The 17,860-nt window shown below is 50.2% G+C and overlaps 4 protein-coding genes across 4 annotated transcripts in view; 2 read left to right on the forward strand and 2 right to left on the reverse strand.

Annotated features, from left to right (window-relative positions):
- Window positions 1-224: 224 nt before the first annotated feature.
- Window positions 225-1,793, reverse strand: ENH_00078430 (SAG family member; the record flags this gene model as incomplete). Its single annotated transcript, XM_013583102.1, has 5 exons — window positions 225-333; window positions 480-680; window positions 922-1,019; window positions 1,160-1,371; window positions 1,604-1,793. The coding sequence occupies 5 exons, from the start codon at window positions 1,791-1,793 to the stop codon at window positions 225-227; spliced, it is 810 nt and encodes a 269-aa protein (XP_013438556.1).
- A 1,461-nt stretch (window positions 1,794-3,254) lies between these two features.
- ENH_00078440 (SAG family member) lies at window positions 3,255-4,854 on the reverse strand (the record flags this gene model as incomplete). The annotated part of the gene is made up of 5 exons (XM_013583103.1): window positions 3,255-3,363; window positions 3,515-3,715; window positions 3,947-4,044; window positions 4,186-4,397; window positions 4,659-4,854. 5 exons carry the CDS (start codon window positions 4,852-4,854, stop codon window positions 3,255-3,257), a joined length of 816 nt encoding a protein of 271 aa, XP_013438557.1.
- Window positions 4,855-9,294: 4,440 nt separating this feature from the next.
- On the forward strand, window positions 9,295-11,661 carry ENH_00078450 (hypothetical protein, conserved; the record flags this gene model as incomplete). The annotated part of the gene is made up of 1 exon (XM_013583104.1): window positions 9,295-11,661. The coding sequence occupies one exon, from the start codon at window positions 9,295-9,297 to the stop codon at window positions 11,659-11,661; it is 2,367 nt and encodes a 788-aa protein (XP_013438558.1).
- A 2,276-nt stretch (window positions 11,662-13,937) lies between these two features.
- Window positions 13,938-17,860, forward strand: part of ENH_00078460 (hypothetical protein, conserved) — a gene marked incomplete at both ends in the record, with an annotated part of 7,943 nt that continues 4,020 nt past the window's right edge. Inside the window, 9 exons of the mRNA XM_013583105.1 lie at window positions 13,938-14,090; window positions 14,281-14,407; window positions 14,641-14,700; window positions 15,145-15,373; window positions 15,729-15,925; window positions 16,370-16,623; window positions 16,742-16,825; window positions 17,222-17,339; window positions 17,563-17,687. Coding sequence (XP_013438559.1) covers window positions 13,938-14,090; window positions 14,281-14,407; window positions 14,641-14,700; window positions 15,145-15,373; window positions 15,729-15,925; window positions 16,370-16,623; window positions 16,742-16,825; window positions 17,222-17,339; window positions 17,563-17,687 — 1,347 coding nt within the window. The remainder of the gene's footprint in view (window positions 14,091-14,280; window positions 14,408-14,640; window positions 14,701-15,144; window positions 15,374-15,728; window positions 15,926-16,369; window positions 16,624-16,741; window positions 16,826-17,221; window positions 17,340-17,562; window positions 17,688-17,860) is intronic.

The raw sequence follows: 17,860 nt of genomic DNA on the forward strand, positions 1-17,860 counted from the left end.
CGAAAATTACTCTAAATAAAGCTACGTTTAGTACTAAGGTGTATTGGCGAGAGAAATGTATCCTGCATTTTTGCAGAAGCTCTTCCTCACCAGCCACTTGCAGTAAGTACGTCGTACTTGCACTATTTAGAGCTAGATATCAGAATCCAGCTCAGGAATGTCTTCAAACGGGATTTGTAAAACTCGACATCTCTAGAAGCTGCTCCGTCGTCTGTTTGTCAAGCTCAAGTGCGAATGATCAGAGCGAGGACCAAAAGAACGGTGGAGACGCTGGGAACTGAGATGGACGCTGCGCCTGCTTCCAATCCCCAGAGGGCATTGTAAAGCTCAGTTCTGCAAGCAAAAATAATCAATAATTGTAATTATCCTTATTACAGCCTGCAATTCCAATTCTGCAACATATCGTGCCCTTGTAGCTCATTTGCATGTGTGCTCTGCCGCTTGTGCTGCCAGCTAGTCACGTGGCTAGTTGAGCTTACGTGAAAGGCTTTTGTCCAGCTTGAAGTGGATCTATGAAGTAGCAGAATAAAACGTTGTAGCCAGCTTTGCAGTTGTTGGTGGCGGCACATGAGACCTTTGTGCTTTCCGCCGATAGCAGAAAGGCCACATTGCTGGCGTTTACGTTATTAAATGGAGCATTTGTTGCATCATACGTTCCTGTCGATGGCTCGAAGTTCGATCTGCAGCAGAAAGGCAATAAGATTGAACGCAGAATAAGTGAAGATCAAGAAACGTTCTTTGGCAAATACTGAGACTGACACGAGTAACACCGAGCTGCACACCTGAAAAATGCTTTTGACAGACGAATAATCAGCCACCTTGTGCATGCAAAAGTCAGCATAGAACTCTGGCACAAGTCTGCACAAAAGCATTTATAAACTGCGGGACCCGTGAAGGAGAACGAAGTAAAAAGCAACTGACTGTTTGAGGTGCTCGAGTCCGGCTGTGTAAGTCGCCTGGATCAAAGCGTCGCAGTCGAAATTTGTGGAATGCGTGAATGGAATGACGAGTCCGGGATACTGTGGCGCAAACCAGGAGAGTTGCCGTAGGAGTAACCCGCATGCGTAGAAGAACACAGGGCTCTAGCTTTGTGCTGCGGAGGTTCATCACTTTAGCGGAAAGCTGCTACTGAACGATACTCAAAGCCCCAAAGCCCTACCGTCGTCGCGTTTGCGCTCTTGCCCGATTCACAGCTTTCGATATCGCTGCCCGCGAGTTTCACTGCAATTGTCGCGGAAGTGAGGTTTTGCGTATCCGTTTTTCCGATTTTCTTCAGGCTTTCAGTCACTTCGTTTTCCACTGCCTTGGTAACGCTTCCCAACAGGTCCTTGAGATTTTCGCTTCTCAGCTTGTTTATGATGGTCAGGCAATCTGCAGATGGCAAGTTAACACCTGCGTAATGGCAATGCAATTATGTCATGGCACATGTTTCTACCTGACTGCCACCTGAATGTGATTCGTGAAGACCGGGGGCATTTGTGTTTGAAATGCATTGAAAAGAATAAAATCGTGTACAGGCACAATATCTGGAGGCCCACAGAACTCCACAGATCTGTACCCCGAGCCACCATAGCACATTCACTGGTTCACATTGCTAGTTCACCATCAGTTTTGTCAGCTGCTGTGGGCGCCGTAACTGGTGAATCTTGGTCGGCTACAACTATATTTGTGCGGAGGCTGCTTTGCTGAGACGTTGCTGTGCCAGAACGAAGGGAAAGCGCCAATGAGAAGTGTGGTGCGGCGGCACTGGCGAGAAGGCCAGCATAACACGCCAACAACCCTACGTGAGTCATTGCCTGACAATTGGCTTGTCACAAAGTAAATGACAGTGGCAGAAATCCAAATAAAATGCGCGTGAAGGACGGAAGGGCTAGGAAAGCAGGGAGCGGGAATGAGTTGGAGTTCTTAACAATTGTGGGGGTTGTGTGCGCTGAGGTTGTGGGGAGAGCTGTAGGACTCTTGATCGCACCATACAGTTACTTAGGAGCCTTCTTCGATTGTTCAGGCAAACTTATCAGTGTTTGAAAGATACGGACCAGTATATTATTACTTTGTAATATTATATTTCTTTCACAAAGATATATATGGCGGTTGCTGCGATGGGGTCACCGGCGGTCAACGCGCGACGTGCACACGCCGTCCAAATTAAGGGTACGGAAATAGGTGAAGGATATAAACCTATTTAGAAGCCCTGAGGGATATAAAATAGTTTTGAAGAAAAGCACTGGAAAGCCAATGGCTTGAAAGAAAGTGCTACTTGTGTTAGCAGGGTCCGGCGAGGGTCACGATGGGGTGTAGTGAGCGGAGGGTGACCTTACTACTGGAAGGGCTTCCAAGGCAAAACTTCCCATGTAAACTAGAAGAAACGGCAAATTTTTTGTTTCGAAATTAATTCAGGAAGGCTGTGAATTCCAAAAACAGCTTGTGCACGCGGGCCACACGCTGTGTACACTCGCGCACTTCGACGGCAGTTCTACTTCAATCGATTTTACTGAAGCTTCTATTGGCCGATTTCTCAATCAAAGAATCTCCCGGCCTCTTACTTGTTTGATCTATTCAAAAACAAAAGCGGCGATTATTATAAATGGCTGGATTAAATTAATCTTCCACTTCGACACACCTGTGCTCCGGACTGGCTGTCGGCACAAGCAGTAGCAATAGTAGTTCAGTAACTACCAACGACGCTGGCTGCTGAGCTGCCTGATTGGACTCTCTTATCCCACCGACAACCGTTTAGTTTCAGTCAAAGATATGATTGCCATATCCAAGAGTTTAGGCGTTAGGGTATATTGAGTTCGTTCATACATGTCGCTTTTCGCTCTCCGACGGCCAACGCTTTCGCGGTGCACACATCGAATCTCAGTGAAAAGTGCCTAGCACTAAAACAATGCATGAAGGCACTCTTTGAATGTATTAACTGTAGCAAAAGGCGTGAACAGCCACTGGCTTCGCTGTGAAAGTTCACAAAGGACTGAAACCTGCGGTGTTGTTTGTTTGCACGCACATGAGCATAGAGGATTCCAAGCACAACAGCTATCTGATGGGTCAAAATTACCTTAGATAACGTTACGTGAAGTAGTAAGACATAGTTTGGAGAGAACACATTCTGCATTACCGCCAAAGCTTTTCCTCACCAGCCACTTGCAGTAGGTACAACACGCGATCAGAAACCAGCTTCTAAACGATTCAGGAATGTCTCCAAACGGCATTTGTACAACTTCGAGACCTCGAAAAACTGTTCCTTTGTTTGATTGTTAAGTCCGAATCATCAATGCGAGGGCCAAAAGGACGGTGGCGACGCTGGGAACCGAGATGAACGCTGCGCCCGTTTCCAATCCCCAGAGAGCATTGTAAAGCTCAGTTCTGCAAGCAACCTAAGTCAATAATTGCACTTTCCTTCATCGTGCCCTACAAGTCCCATTCTGCTACATATCTTGCTCTCGTCTTGTAGCTCAATTGCTAGTGTGCTCTGCCGCTTGCGCCTCCGGCTTGTCATGTGGTTAGTTCAGCGTACGTGAAAGGCTTTTCTCCAGCTTGAAGTGGTTCTATGAAGTAGCAGAATAAAACATCATGGCCACCTTCGCAGTTTTCGGTGGCGGCACATGAGACCTTTGTGCTTTCCGCCGATAGCAGAAACGCCACATTGCTGGCGTCTATGTTGTTAAATGGAGCTTTTGCAGCATCGTATGTTCCTGTCGATGGATCGAAGTTCGATCTGTAGCAAGAAGCAAAACAGAATAAGTGGAGATCAAGAAACGTTCTTTGGCAAATACTGAGACTGAGACAAGCACCACCAAGCTGCACACCTGCGAAATCACTTGGACTGAGAAAATTACTTGGTTAATTGTGCATGATAGAGTAAACACAGAATCCCGACGCACGTAAAAGCTAATAGGTTTAGTCACTGTGGCACCGGTCAAGGAAAATGAATTTAAAAGCAACGGACTGTTTGAGGTGGTCGAGTCCCGCTGTGTACGTCGCCTGGATCAAAGCGTTGCAGTCGAAATTCTTATCGTGCGCAAATGGAATTACGAGTCCGGGATACTGTAGCACATCACCGGCATAGTTGCCACAGCAGCCTCTCACAATCACAGAAGGGCGCAGGGTTTTACCTTTGTTCTGCGACGGTTCATCACTTTGGCGGAAAGCTGCCGCTGCACAATACTCAAAGCCCAAAAACCCTACCATCGTCGCATTGGCGTCTTTGCCTGATTCACATGTTTCTGTAGTTTCACCCGCAAGCTTCGCTGCAATTTTCACGGCAGTGGGGCTTTCTGGGTCCGTTTTTCCGATCTTCTGCAGGCTTGCAGTCACCTCAGTCTCGTCTGCCTGGGTGAGGGTTCCCAGCAGGTCCTTTAGATTTTCCTTCCTTAGCTTGTTTATGATTTCCAGGCAATCTGCAGATGGCAAGTTGACACGGGTCTTTTGGCAATGCAATCGTGTCGTGGCGGGTGCTTCCACGGGACAGCCCACTAGTGAAGTGTGGTGTTGCACTGAAGCGCCACCTGAATGTTATTCGTCAAAAACGGAGGCATTTGCTCGTGCACTGAAAAGAATAAAACCATGAGCAGGCATAATATCTGAAGGCCTGCAAATCTCCACAGATCTGTGGCTGGGGCTACCGTGGCGTCATTCACTTGTTCACACTACTAGTTCACCTTCAGTTTTGTCAGTGGCCGCGGGCGCCGTCGTCAACCAAAGCAAGTCTTGACCGGATGCAAATGAATTTGTGCGGAGGCTGTTTTGCTGAGACGTCGCTGTGCTGGAACGAAGGGAAAGCGCCGATAAGAATTGCGGTGCGGCGGCGCTGGCGAGGAGGCCAGCATAAAATGCCGGCAACCCGACGGGAGTCATTGCCTGGCAATTGGCTTGTCATAAAGTAAATGACAGTAGCAGAAATTCAAACAAAATGAGCGCGAAGGAGGGGAGGGCTAGGGAAACAAAGAAAGGGAACGCGTGTGAGTTAGTGGCAACGGTGCCGGTTGTGTGCGCTGAGGTAGTGGTGGTGCTCTACGACGCCTACATCGCGTCATGCCATTACTCAGGAGCTGGTTTCGATTCTTCCGGGACATTTTTCAACCTTTGGGAGATACATCACAGTATATGATTACGTGGTGATATTATATTCCTCTCACAAAGATGCACACGCCGACAAAAATGTATACGCCGATTGCTGTGATTGGAGGAGTCACCGGCGGTCAAGGCACGAATTGTACTGTACACATTGTTCAAATTAAGGGGGCAGAAATAGGTGGAAAAAATGGACCTATATAAAACGTCTTAAGGATATGAAAGCACTGTTAATATTGTGAAGCCATTGGTTCGAAAGAAAATGCTAGTCGTGCTAGTGGGGTCCGGCGAAGGTCACGATGACATGCGGTGAGCGGAGGGTGACCTGGTTACTAGGAGGGCTTCCAAGGCAAAACATGTCACGTAAACTAAGACGCACAACAATTATTTTGTTTGAAATCAATTTAGAAAAGGTGAAAACTCAAAAGAATTGGCACATGCTGTCTACGTGGACCACACGCTGTGTGCGCTCGCGTGCTTCGATGGCTGTCCAGTTTTACCGATCCCATCGACGCTTCTACTGGCCGATTTCTCAGTCAAAGAATCTCCCGGCTTCTTACTTGACTGCTCTCTTTAAAAGCATAAACACTGCGCATTAAAAATGGTTGGATTAAGCCAATCCGTGTCGATTCTTGCTCCACTTGCACACAACTGTGTGTTCCAGACTGGCTGTCGGCACCGGCAGCACTAGCATATAGTTCAGTAACTACCACCAAAACCGGATTCTAAACTGACTTAGATGACCCACTGATCAAACAGAATATATGTTACTCTTATTTTATAGGCATGTACGCCATATCGACGGGTTTAGAGCTCAGATTTCAGGTGTTCACGACTTTATTCATTGACACATGCCGCGTTTACCACTGCGGCGTCAAATGCTTCTTGTGGTGCGTATAATGACTCTCAATAATGAATACCAAGCACTAAAACAATGCCTGAGGGTACTTATTAAATGTATTAACTGTAGCAAATGGCGTAAACGCCGACTGGCTTCGCTGTGAACGTTCATCAAGGGCTGAAGTATGCGATGTTGTTTGCTTGCATGCACGCGCGCTAAGAGGAATCCAACCACAACAGGTATCTGACAAATTGAAATTACTCTAGATAAACTCACATGTAGTTGTTGAGTGGCCATATTTGTATTTTACAGGCAGCATCCACCTGGCTAATGAAACCCACGCCTACCAGGCCTGTTGGCTGCCAAGGGTGATATTCTTTGCTTTTCCTAGCTCGAATTCTTCCTTAGGTAGATAAGAACTTAGTGGAAAGTTACATGTGCATGCAATGCCAGTGGCGCCAGAGAGATGAAAGATTGCATGCACTCCGGACCACCCACTGAGCAAAACGGAGGGAAAGCTTTCAACGTGAATTTGGCTCTACACCCCTGCAATTCATTGAATCTTCTGATAGTTTTGGCTTCACTATGGTTAACTTGCCATTCTCAGTGACATTGGAAAGCTGAGATAATCTCTGAGTGCCACAGAGGTCAGATAGCCATTGGGAAGTTCACTGCCGTCCGAAGGCAATGTATTTTTGCTGAAGACCAAACGATTTTCCAGTCTCGCTGGAATTTATTTGCGCATTCAGTCTGAAGAATGCAAGCTCTGAAGGGATTGGGAACAGACGCTCGACAACGATATTATTCATGTCAGTCATTGACTAGCTGGTAAAATGGACTTTTGGACGTATCGCATGTTCAAGTAAAGCTGCACTCCTGAGACTACGAGTTTAAGGAGGAAGACGCTTGTGCATGTGCGTGTTTATTCATTTACGCATGCATGTACAAGTTCCCTGTATGCACGTGAATTGCATCGGCGTATATAGACACATGTACAGAAGCTTCTGCCTTTCATCTCCAAAGAAATTTAGGGTTTAGGGTTTAGGGTTTAGGGTCTAGGGGAGTCTAGGGTTTAGAGTTTGGGGTTTTGCAGCTGGACAAGGAAGCAAGCCAACAAATAAGTGCTTAGGGTTTTGAAAGAAAAAGAAAAACAAAAAAAGAATTAAAGGGCTTAAAGATAAATAATTAAAAACAGAAACAGCAGGAAATAAATTTTCTTTTTTGTTTTCCTGCATGCGTGCTGATATGACCCGGGTCTCTTCGTCATTTTCGGAAATGTGTCCAGAGGCCGCTGCCCCTGTTCTTGCTGCTGCTGCTGCTGCTCTCGCTGCTGCTTCTGCTGCTGCTGCTCGCCGAGTCCAGTTTCTGGTGCATTCGTGCACTACGACTCATTGCATGCTGCAGATTAGGAATTAAACCTTTCGTCTCCCCTGTTTTCGCTATTGACGCCGTTTTCTTTCAAACCCTGTTCATTTTCCCCGTATCTTATCCAGTTATATGTCAGAAATATTTAGTGTGCCCATGGCAATTTGAATAAATGCGAGATTTGGTTTAAAATCAACATGACAAATGTCAGTTGCTGTGCAGCAACTGAGACCCGCAATTGCAGACAGGTATTCAAGATCGCGAAAGACGGTGGTGTTTGGATTGTCTCAAAGGAAATCATTTTCCTTTTGGTCTTTCTAAGATTCAAGCTTTCTAACAAGAAAAGAACTTCCGTTTCTGGGATGCATGTCTACAACCGCGAATTTGGCGGATTTGGCGTTAGAAGCATAGCTGGAGGAAACTACAGATATATTTTTGTTTGAGAATGACTTATTTTGAAATAGTTTTTCTTTCGAAAGATCTGTTGAAATAATAGTTGACAATTCATCCTGCTCCCCGCAATTCCACACAAGGCTGTTGAATCCGCACATCAGTGCTGTGTCAGGATTTCAAATATTCGATTCGATGTATATTAAAGCTATTTAGCACCCACTGGAGAGGGTGTGGGGATTAAAATTAGGGTTTGGATTGAGAGTTTTTGAGTTTACCGAGGGTTTAGGGTTTAGAATTAGGGTTTGGGATGAGCGCTTTTGAGACCCTTCGCGGGCGTTTGGCGCAGTCGGTAGCGCGTGGGTCTCATAATCCCAAGGTCGCGAGTTCGAGCCTCGCAATGCCCACTCGACTTTTTCATCTTTTAATTCTTTTTTTTCTTTTTCTTTTGTTCACTTGTCTCATTTGTCGCTTTTTGTAAATGCTTTTAGCGTTATTAATGCAGATAGCCTGAGAGCAGGCTGCCGGCCAGGCTGCTCGCATTTCATCGATGGCAAAACTTCGTTTATGTGTATCACAGCGCTTTTGGAAATCTAATCAAGCTGGAAACTAATTTAAAAGATAGGCCTTGCAGAACGCTCAGAATCTAGGGTTTAGGGTTTAGCGTTTAGGGTTGAGGGTTTAGCATTTAGGGTTTAGGGTTTGAAGACGGAGCATTGCGAATGCTCTCCACGGCCACGAAGAGAGAAACAAAGCGGCAGACAAGGCGAAACGACATTGAAAATAAATTGAAATAAAGCTAAAGAAGAAAATAAACAAACTTATTCTCCTAAAAGTAAGGACGTTTCAATTCGTGTGCAGACACGCCAGTAACGCTGCAGTTAACCAGTGTGCACATCATGTCCGCCACCTGCAGTCGTTACACCCCAAAAATGGGGGTTTTTAACTCTTTAAGTCGCTTAATTGGTTTTAATTTTAATTTATTTGTCGTCTAAGAACTGATTGGAGAAGCAAATGCCGCGGAAAAGCTCCATTTTGTGGTGCTTCCCGAACCTGTGCGCGCTGAGGTCACTGCGGGACTGCTGCCGCCCGGCCTTTTGGTTGCTTTACACTGCATTTTGCTGCCTTTTAAATTTATTTCCTTATTTTCGAATCTTTTGTTTATTATTCATCCTTTGTTTTACTTCTTTCGAAGGTTTTGGGGCTCAAGACTGCGGGTTTGTGCTGCTGGCTCGTGCTCTTTGCTGCAACCCCGCTGTGCAGTGGCTCCGTATATCTCTACGCGTTTAGGGCCCAGGGTTTTCTTCAAGGGTTTAGGGTTTAGGGTTTAGGGTTTAGGTCTTGGCATTTCGCCGCAGACACTGACCGATGGTGCTGCAGCCCGCGCTCCCCACGGCGACTCACACACCTAGCGCTAACACATAAATGAATGCCGCAAACCCTAACCCCTAAACCCTAAACCCTAGCTTCCAAACCCCAATTTGAGCAGAAGACAACGACAGAAGCTGCTGCAGCAGCATCCAGGACTCACCAGCAGCACCTGCTGCTGCTCAAAGCTTACCTCCAGCCATCCCCTTTGCAGCTCCCTCTAGACTGCTGCTGCTGCAGCAGCAGCAGCTCCTCAGCCAATGGCTTCTCAAGCAGCGCTCAACTCTGCGTGCACTGGCTGCAGCAACAGTAGCAGCAGCATCGACAGCAGCAGCAGCAGCAGCAGCAGCAGCAGCAACAGCAGCAGCAGCAACAACGGCAGCAACAGCAGCACGAAGAGGTGTGGGGGCCACTGGCACTTCAGGTCTGCAATAAGAGGTCTTCGATGGATGTACGACCGGCTGAGCTCTCCCCTGCTGCTGCAGCTGTTGCTGCTGCTGCTGCTGCTGCTGCTGCTGGTGCAGGAGCAGCAGCTGCGGCTCCTTTACCTCCACGGCAGCAGCGCCATCGACGCCCTCAACTCCTGCGGTGTCCATACACCTCACACTGCGAGTCAGAATCTGTGGGGTTCCTCTCAGCGCTGCGAAGCAGCTGCTGCAGTTCGGAGCAGCAGACATCCTGCTGCTGCTGCTGCTGCTGCTTCCGGAGCTACAACGAAGAAGAACTGGTCACAGCTGCTGCTGCTGCTGCTGCCCGATCTGGCTTTGGTGCCTGAAAACCCACTGCACCGGAAGCAGCAGCAGCAGCACGACCAGCAGCAGCCGCAGCATGATCAGCAGCAGCAGCAGCAGCAACCACAGCGGCATCAGCCCCAAAAACTGCAGCAGCAAGAGCAGCAGCGCCACTCAGCTACGCTTTTGCCATATGAGCAGCAGCAACAGCAACAGCAGCAGCAGCAGCAGCAGCAGCAGCAAATCGAGGACAGCCCCACCGAGTGCTCCATTTCCGAGGGCAGCATCGCTCTCTGTTGCTCCCTCGATGGGAAGCAGCAACAGCAGCAGCAGCCGCAGCGGGCTCAGATGAAGCGGCAGCAGCAGCAAGAGTCCAAGCAGCAGCAGCAGCAGCAGCAACAACAACAGCAGCAGCAGCAGCAACAGGAGCGCAGGGCTCTCCGTCGTCGGCACTTCCGCCGCGAGCTGCTGCTGCGGTCTTCTCCTATAACTGTGTCTCCTGTGTCTCCTGAGTGCAGCAGCAGCAGCACTCAAAGTCCCTTTTCGGTGGAGCAGCAGCAGCAGCAGCGACTAGGCAAGCAGCAGCAAACAGAAAACCATCTGCAGCACGAACCGCCCCAAGAAAGTCCCCCGCAGCAGCAGCAGCAGCAGCGGCAGCAGCAGCTGCAGCAGGGCTGCAGCGACTGCCAACAAACTGGCAGCTGCTGCTGCCCCAAATGCCTCGCCCAAAGGCAGGCAGCTGCTGCTGCTGCTGCTGCTGCTGCTGCTGCTGCTCAGGGGACAGAAGCTGTGATTGGGAAGCTGATTAAGCGGAAGAGCAGCAGCAACCTGCTGCTGCCAGAGTGCAGCAGCAGCAGCAGCAACTGCAGCAGCAGCAGCTTCCCGAACGGTGGCACTGCTGACACCGCAGCGCGCTGCCCGTCTGCCTTCGTCCCTTTTGCTGCAGGGCAGTGCTGCTCTTCTGCTGAAGCAGCAGCAGCAGCAGCAGCAGCAGCAGCAGCAGCAACACCACCAGCAGCTCCATCCTCAGGGGGCTTCAGAAGAAGGGCCCGTTACTTTTATATTGGAGACTCAAAGGACTCTTCAGACGTCGAATGGAGCAGCAGCAGCAGCAGCAGGAACAGCAGCAGCAGCAGCAACCGGCAACGGTACAGCGAGAGCAGCAGCGACAATGACACCAGCAGCAGCAGGAACAGCAGCAACAGCAGCCGCAGCAGCACCAGCAGCAACGGCAGCAACAGCAGCAACAACAGCCGCAGCATTTCGCGCTGCAGGACTCCACAGGGTGGCAGCCAGCAGCCTGCAGCAAACCATTCTGCTGGCAGCAGCGCAGCAGCCTCCCAGCAGCAGCAGCAGCAGCAGCAGCGGCAACAGCAGCAGCAGCTGCTGCATCAACATGACACGATGGATTTGCTGCAGCGGCAGCTGCAGCAGCAACGGAAACAGCTGCTGCTGCGGCTGCAGAAGCAAGCTCGGAGGCTGGGAGAGCAGCGGCCCTTTGCGCCGCAGCAGCTGCAGCGAGGGCCGCAGCAGCAACAGCTGCAGCAGCAGCAGCAGAAGCAACAAGAGCAGTGGCAGCAGCAGCAACAGCAGCAATTGCTGCTGGAGCAGCAAGAGCAAAAAAAACAGCTAGAGAAGCAGCAGCAGCAGCAGCAGCAGGCAGAGACCGAAGAACAGCAAGCGCTGCAGCAGCAGCAAGAACAAAAACAACAACAGAAACAGAAGCAGCAGCAGCAGCAGCAGCAGCAGCCGCTGCAGCAGCCGCTGCAGCAGCCGCAGCCGCAGCAGCAAATAGAGCAGCAAATGTTGCAGGGTGAAGAAGCAGAAAGAAAGCGCGAGACAGAAAGGCTTAAGGCGCTGGTGCTGCAGCACAAAAAGAAGGAGCTCAGCTCCTAAACCCTAAACCCTAAACCCTAAACCCTAGACCTTTAATTTTTGTTTATTTTTTTGCTGGCAACTCCCCACTGCACGCTTTAGCAGCGTAAACCCCAAACCCTAGACCCCCAAGCCGACGCAACAGCCTACGCCCCAAACCCTAAACCCTAAACCCTCAAGCCGAAACCCCAAACCCTAAACCCTAAAAACGAAACCCTAAACCCTAAATTAGGGACTGGGCATTGCGAGGCTCGAACTCGCGACCTTGGGATTATGAGACCCACGCGCTACCGACTGCGCCAAACGCCCGACGACATTTTGCGAAAATTCTAAACCCTAAACCCTAAACCCTAAACCCTAAACTCCAAACCCTAAACCCTAGGCCGTGACTTTTCGCAAATCTAGTTTTTGCATCTGCCCAGAACCCCCAAGAGGCAGCAGCAGTCTTGCCCTTAACGTGAGCTTGCGGCGCCCACCATTCCGCGCTCAGGGAGGGTTTAGGGTTTAGGGTTTAGGGTTTAGGGTTTAGGGTTTAGGGTTTAGGGAGCCGCCGCGGGCGTTTGGCGCAGTCGGTAGCGCGTGGGTCTCATAATCCCAAGGTCGCGAGTTCGAGCCTCGCAATGCCCATTTCTTTTTCATTTTTTTGATTTCTTTTTGCCTCACTTTTGCCTTTTGCTGCCTCCCCTGATTGTTCACCAGCTAGCTAGCTAGCTAGCTAGCTAGCTAGCTAGCTAGCTAGCCGGCTGGCTGGCTAGCTAGCTGGTAGCTAGCTAGCCAGCTAGCTACCTAGCTGGCTTCCTGGCTGGCTAGCTAGCTGGCTGCTAGGTAGCCGGCGAGCCCGGTGCGGGCCAGCAACACAGCTAGTTAGCCTAGCTAGCTAGCTAGCTAGCTAGCTAGCTAGCTAGCTAGCTCGCTAGTGCCTCCAGGGTCTGTTTTCTTCTCTTTCTTAAAAGATACAATTTGGGTTTTGGCTTTCCTTGTCAGCTGCCACAGCCCTAGCTAAAAGCTTACTATATCTAGCTGTGGCTAGCTGTGGCTAGCTGTAGCTAGCTGCAGCTAGCTGTAGCTAGCTGTGGCTAGCTGTAGCTAGCTGCAGCTAGTTGTAGCTAGCTGCAGCTAGCTGGAGCTAACTGCAGCTAGCTGGGGCTAACTGCAGCTAGCTGGAGCTAGCTGCAGCTAGCCAGATATGGCTATACCCGCGTTGGCAGCAGTCTATGCCAGCTGCGTCCTAACGAACCCTAAACCCTAAACCCTAAACCCTAAACCCTAGCTCGAAACTGCCGGCCGTGTGTGCCTTTTAGGCTGGGGCCTCTGCAAGTCACTGTGTAGCCGTCGCTAGCTGGCTAGCTAGCTAGCTAGCTAGCTAGCCAGCTAGCTAGCTAGCTGGCTAGCTAGCCGCGGCACGAGCAGCGGGCTACAGCTAGCTAAAGCTGGCTACCTGCGGCTAGCCGTGGCTAGCTGCAGGGTTTAGGGTTTAGCGTTTGTAAAAGACGAGGGACAAGCGCTGCTGCTGTCTTCGTTTTCTTTAGGAAGGGGACCTGAAAACTGCGTTTAGGGTTTAGGGTTTAGGGTTTGGGGTTTATGGCGTAGGGTTTTGGGGCGGGTTACTGACGCGCCGACAGAAGGGGCGTAGGGTTCAGGGTTTAGGGTTTAGGGTTTAGGGTTTAGGGTTTGTGGGGCACTCAATCATGTCTGGTCATGACGCTGCAGTCGTTGGGCCTCTGAAAAATTCATTGAAAAACATTTTAAAAAAGATGGTTTAGGGTTTAGGGTTTAGGGTTTAGGGTTTAGACCTTGGGGCTTCCCAACTGATCACCACGGGGGGCCCCTTGTCGGCAGCCCCTCCCACGGGGTTGGCTGTGAGCGTTTAAGCCTTTAGGGTTTAGGGTTTATGGTTTAGGGTTTATTTTTGAAAGTATGTGGATTGGTCGCTTTGGATTTAGGGTTTAGGGTTTAGGGTTTAGTGTTTAGGGATTAGGGTTTGTCGTCAGCCAGGGTAGGGCCCCCTCCGGTCTCAACTGCGCTGATGATTCTTCTCCTGCCTTCTCTTTTTTTTGTACCTAGGGTTTAGGGTTTAGGGTTTAGGGCTTGGGGTTTAGGGTTTAGGGGTCAAAGGGACGACTGAGACTCCATGGCCTGCAGCCTGCGATGTTTCTGCCTAGGGTTGAGGGTTTAGGGTTTAGGGTTTAGGGTTTGTCTTTCGTTTATTTCACCTCCAGCCCTCGGCAAGCAGCGGGCCCTCTGAAGCCCTGAGCTTCAAAACCCTAAACCCTAAACCCTAAACCCTAAACCCTAGAATGGATCCGTTCCGGGCGCTGCCGCTGCTGCAGCTGCAGCAGCAAGAAGCAATTCAGTGTTTAGCAGCATCTCAGTCGGGGGTTTTCGTGGGATGCGAAAAGGGTTTAGTGCTGCGGGTAGCGCTTGGGCCCTTGGAGGAGGATGCAGTGGAGGTCAGCCTAGGGTTTAGGGTTTAGGGTTTAGGGTTTGGGGTTAGGGTCTAGGGTTTAGGGTTTAGGGCTGTTTCGCGCTGCGTCTACGGCTTGTGCCGTTGGCGGCGTTCGCCGTCGGGGCAGGCCGTGGGTGTCAGCCTAGGGTTTAGGGTTTCGGGCTAGGGTTTAGGGTTTAGGGTTTAGGGTTTAGGGTTTAGGGTTTGGGGCGGGCATTCAGGCCACAGCCACCGTCACCGCCAAGCTGCAGCTTCCCACCAAAAAACCTGTGCAGTCCCTGGCGCTAATTGAACGCCTTTCCGTTGTAGTGGCTGTCTCAGGTGAGGGTTTAGGGTTTAGGGTTTAGGGTTTAGGGTTTAGGGTCTAGGGTTTGGGGTTTGGGACTTGGGGACCAGAAGTGTGCGCTTTTCGCTTGAGAAAGAAAACCGCTTCACGCGAAGGGTTTAGGGTTTAGGGTCTGGGGCCTTTGACGACGCACTCACGCACCAGGACAGAGGGTTTAGGGTTTAGGGTTTAGGGTTTAGGGTTTAGGGTTTAGGGGTGTTTTGAGCAGACGGCTACGTGTACCTTCTTCCTTTTTCTTTGGACTCTCCTGGCCATTTGTTAACAAAGGGTGAGGGTTTTTCCATAATTAGAAATTTTAATTATTTTTAATTTTTTAAATTATTTATTTTTATTTGTTTCAAATTATTTATGTGTTTAAATTTCAAGCACCCAACGAATTAGCTGTTTAGTTTGCTCGCTATTCGCTGCTAGGGTTTGGGCTGCAGGGCGTAGGGTTTAGGGTTTAGGGTTTAGGGTTTAGGGTTTAGGGTTTAGGGTTTAGGGTTTGCACCAAGCCCAAGCACGCAGCAAGAACCGCGCGCGCGTGGAAACAAAGCAAACAAAAAAAACCACAAATAAACAAACAAATAAATAAATAAATAACTAAATAACTAAATAAATAAATAAATAAATAAATAAATAATAAATAAATAAATAATAAATAAATAAATAAATAAATAAATAATAAAAGAAATAAAATAAATTGCTTCGAGTGCAGTTGCTGCTGCTGCAGGGGCCTCTTGCGCCGCCGTTGCTGCAGCAGAAACCCTCGAGGGTTTGGCTGCGGTGTACGTGGGGTTCAAGGGTTTGGTTCGGGTGTACGTACACCGCAGCGTGGACTTCGTTTTGGCCAAAGAAGTTCCTTTAAATCCAATTAAAGATATTTTCCAAATCTTTTCTTTCCACAACAAACTTCTCCTCGCCACCCACCACGAATACCTCGTCCTCGACCCCGAAACCAAGTAAACCCTAAACCCTAAACCCTAAACCCTAAACCCTAAACCCTAAACCCTAAACCCTAAGCCCTGAAGCCTAAAACCTTGGGGGCCTCTGCGGCTAGCCTGCGGCGGCCTCGCGTGAAGCAGCAGAGCGCAGCAGCCGCGCAAGTAAACCCTAAACCCTAAACCCCAAACCCTAAACCCTAAACCCTCGACGGGGGCCGTTTCCCCCCGGGCATTCCTGCGGGGGGAATTCCGGGGCCCGCGGGTTTGGCGTCGAATAGAAAAGCCGGAAAAGCAGCAGCAGCAGCAGCAGCAGCAGCAGCAGCAGCAGCAGCAGCAGCAGCGGGGGGAGTTGCTGGGGTTTTGGTGCATGCAGCGCGGCGCAAGACCTGTTTGGACTGAAAGTGCCAAACCCTAATTCAGCGAATTGCTGCTGCTTCCTCTTTTGCCCCCTGGGGGTTTCTGAGCTGCTGCTGCGCGGCGACCAGGGCCTTTTGATTTCCATTTGTCTCCAAACTTTGCTGCCAGCAAACCGCAGCACTTTGCTGCTGCCCAAAGACACTGCTGCTGCAGGTTTGTCTCTTTTTGTCTCTTTTGCTGCTCCTTTTGCTGCTCCTTTTGCTGCTCTTTTTGTCTCCTTTTGCTGCTCCTTTTGCTGCTCCATTTGCTGCTCCTTTTGCTGCTCTTTTTGTCTCCTTTTGCTGCTCCTTTTGCTGCTCCTTTTGCTGCTCCTTTTGCTGCTCCTTTTGCTGCTCCTTTTGCTGCTCTTTTTGTCTCCTTTTGCTGCTCCTTTTGCTGCTCCTTTTGCTGCTCTTTTTGTCTCCTTTTGCTGCTCCTTTTGCTGCTCCTTTTGCTGCTCCTTTTGCTGCTCCTTTTGCTGCTCCTTTTGCTGCTCCATTTGCTGCTCCATTTGCTGCTCCATTTGCTGCTCCATTTGCTGCTCCTTTTGCTGCTCCATTTGCTGCCCCAAACCCTAAACCCTAAACCCTAAACCCTAAACCCTAATTTGGCGTGCAGCGGCCTCGGGCCCCTACGTCGTGGCCCTCGAAAGGGGCGGCCGCGTCTGGGCCAGCAACTGGAGCAGCGCGGGGCTGCTGCTGCTGCAGCAAGTGTGTCTTGCTGCACCAGTTGTTGCTGCTGTTCCCCTTCTTACCAAGCAGCAGCAGCAGCAGCAGCAGCAGCAGCAGCAGCAGCAGCAGCACAAAAACCCTATTATTGTTGCTGCTGCCAACACGCTCCAGGTGCTGCTCCCCGTGCCCTTCAAGCACCAGGTAACTGCCAGTTGTAGCGACGCTTCAGGGTTCAAGACTTAAGGCCTAGGGTTTAGGGTTTAGGGTTTAGGGTTCAGGGTTTAGGGTTTAGGGTTTAGGGTTTAGGGTTTGCCTGCAGCTCTGGAAGTTGCTTATGGCCGGCCGCGTCGCCGATGCGCTGGATCAGCTCAACGCCAACTTCCCCGTAAACGACCCCAGACGCGTAAACCCTAAACCCTAAACCCTAAACCCTAAACCCTAAACCCTTAATTTTCTACCGGGGGCCTTAACTCTTAAACCTAAATTCTTCATTCTAAACCCTAAGAAAGACTGGGCGACGCTGTTCCTGCGATTTACCTTCAAGCCCTTCTTACGAGAAATCAGAGCCAAGGGTTTAGGGTTTAGGGTTTAGGGTTTAGAGTTTAGGGTGTAGGGTTTAGGGTTTAGGGTTCGTGTTTGTTTTCTCTCGCCCTCCACCATGGACTACAGCAGCAGCAGCAGCAGAGGCAAAAACGGATTTGATTTTAGGGTTTACCAGTGTTAGAGTCCACCGTCCAGGACCTATGGTTTGATGCTAGGGTTTAGGGTTTAGGGTTTAGGGTTTAGGGTTTGCGTGCAGGCGGAGGAGCTGGGCCAGTTCCACCTGCTGGCCGGCTGGAGCCGTTTCAGCTCTTTGAATTTCTCTGCAGCTTTTCAGCACTTTGCACATGCGCCTCTGGACCTGGGTCATTTGCTTGGTGACTTCTAAACCCTAAACCCTAAACCCTAAACCCTAAACCCTAAACCCTAGGCAAAAGGGCCTGCAGCGGCGAGGGGCGCCCGCGTCAGTGAGCCCCGCGGGGGCCGCCGGCGGCGAACAGGCCGCCTCAAGCGCGGCCTGGCAGAGCTGTTCTCAGGGTCTAGGGTTTAGGGTTTAGGGTTTAGGGTTTAGGGTTTAGGGTCTAGGGTTTGTGGGCGCAGCTTTCTGGCGGCGGGTGTGGCCCTCGTGGCTGCAAATGCCTTTGCTGGAAGAGACCAAAGAACTCTTCGCCTCCACGCCGCCTTCCCTGGTGCCTCCCCCCCGCGGGCTGGCTGAATTCGGTAGGGTTTAGGGTTTAGGGTTTAGGGTTTAGGGTTTAGGGTTTAACGTTTAGGGTTTAGGGTTTAGGAGGGCGCTGAAGGCGTAGGGTTTAGGGTATAGTGCGCGAGAAGTGCAGGCGTTGCTGAGGGCCTAGGGCTTGGGGTTTAGGGTTTAGGGTTTAGGGTTTAGGGTTTAGGG

The sequence above is a fragment of the Eimeria necatrix genome, genomic scaffold (assembly GCF_000499385.1).
Source record: "Eimeria necatrix Houghton genomic scaffold, Enh_scaff82, whole genome shotgun sequence".
NCBI classification, from domain to species: Eukaryota; Apicomplexa; class Conoidasida; order Eucoccidiorida; family Eimeriidae; genus Eimeria; species Eimeria necatrix.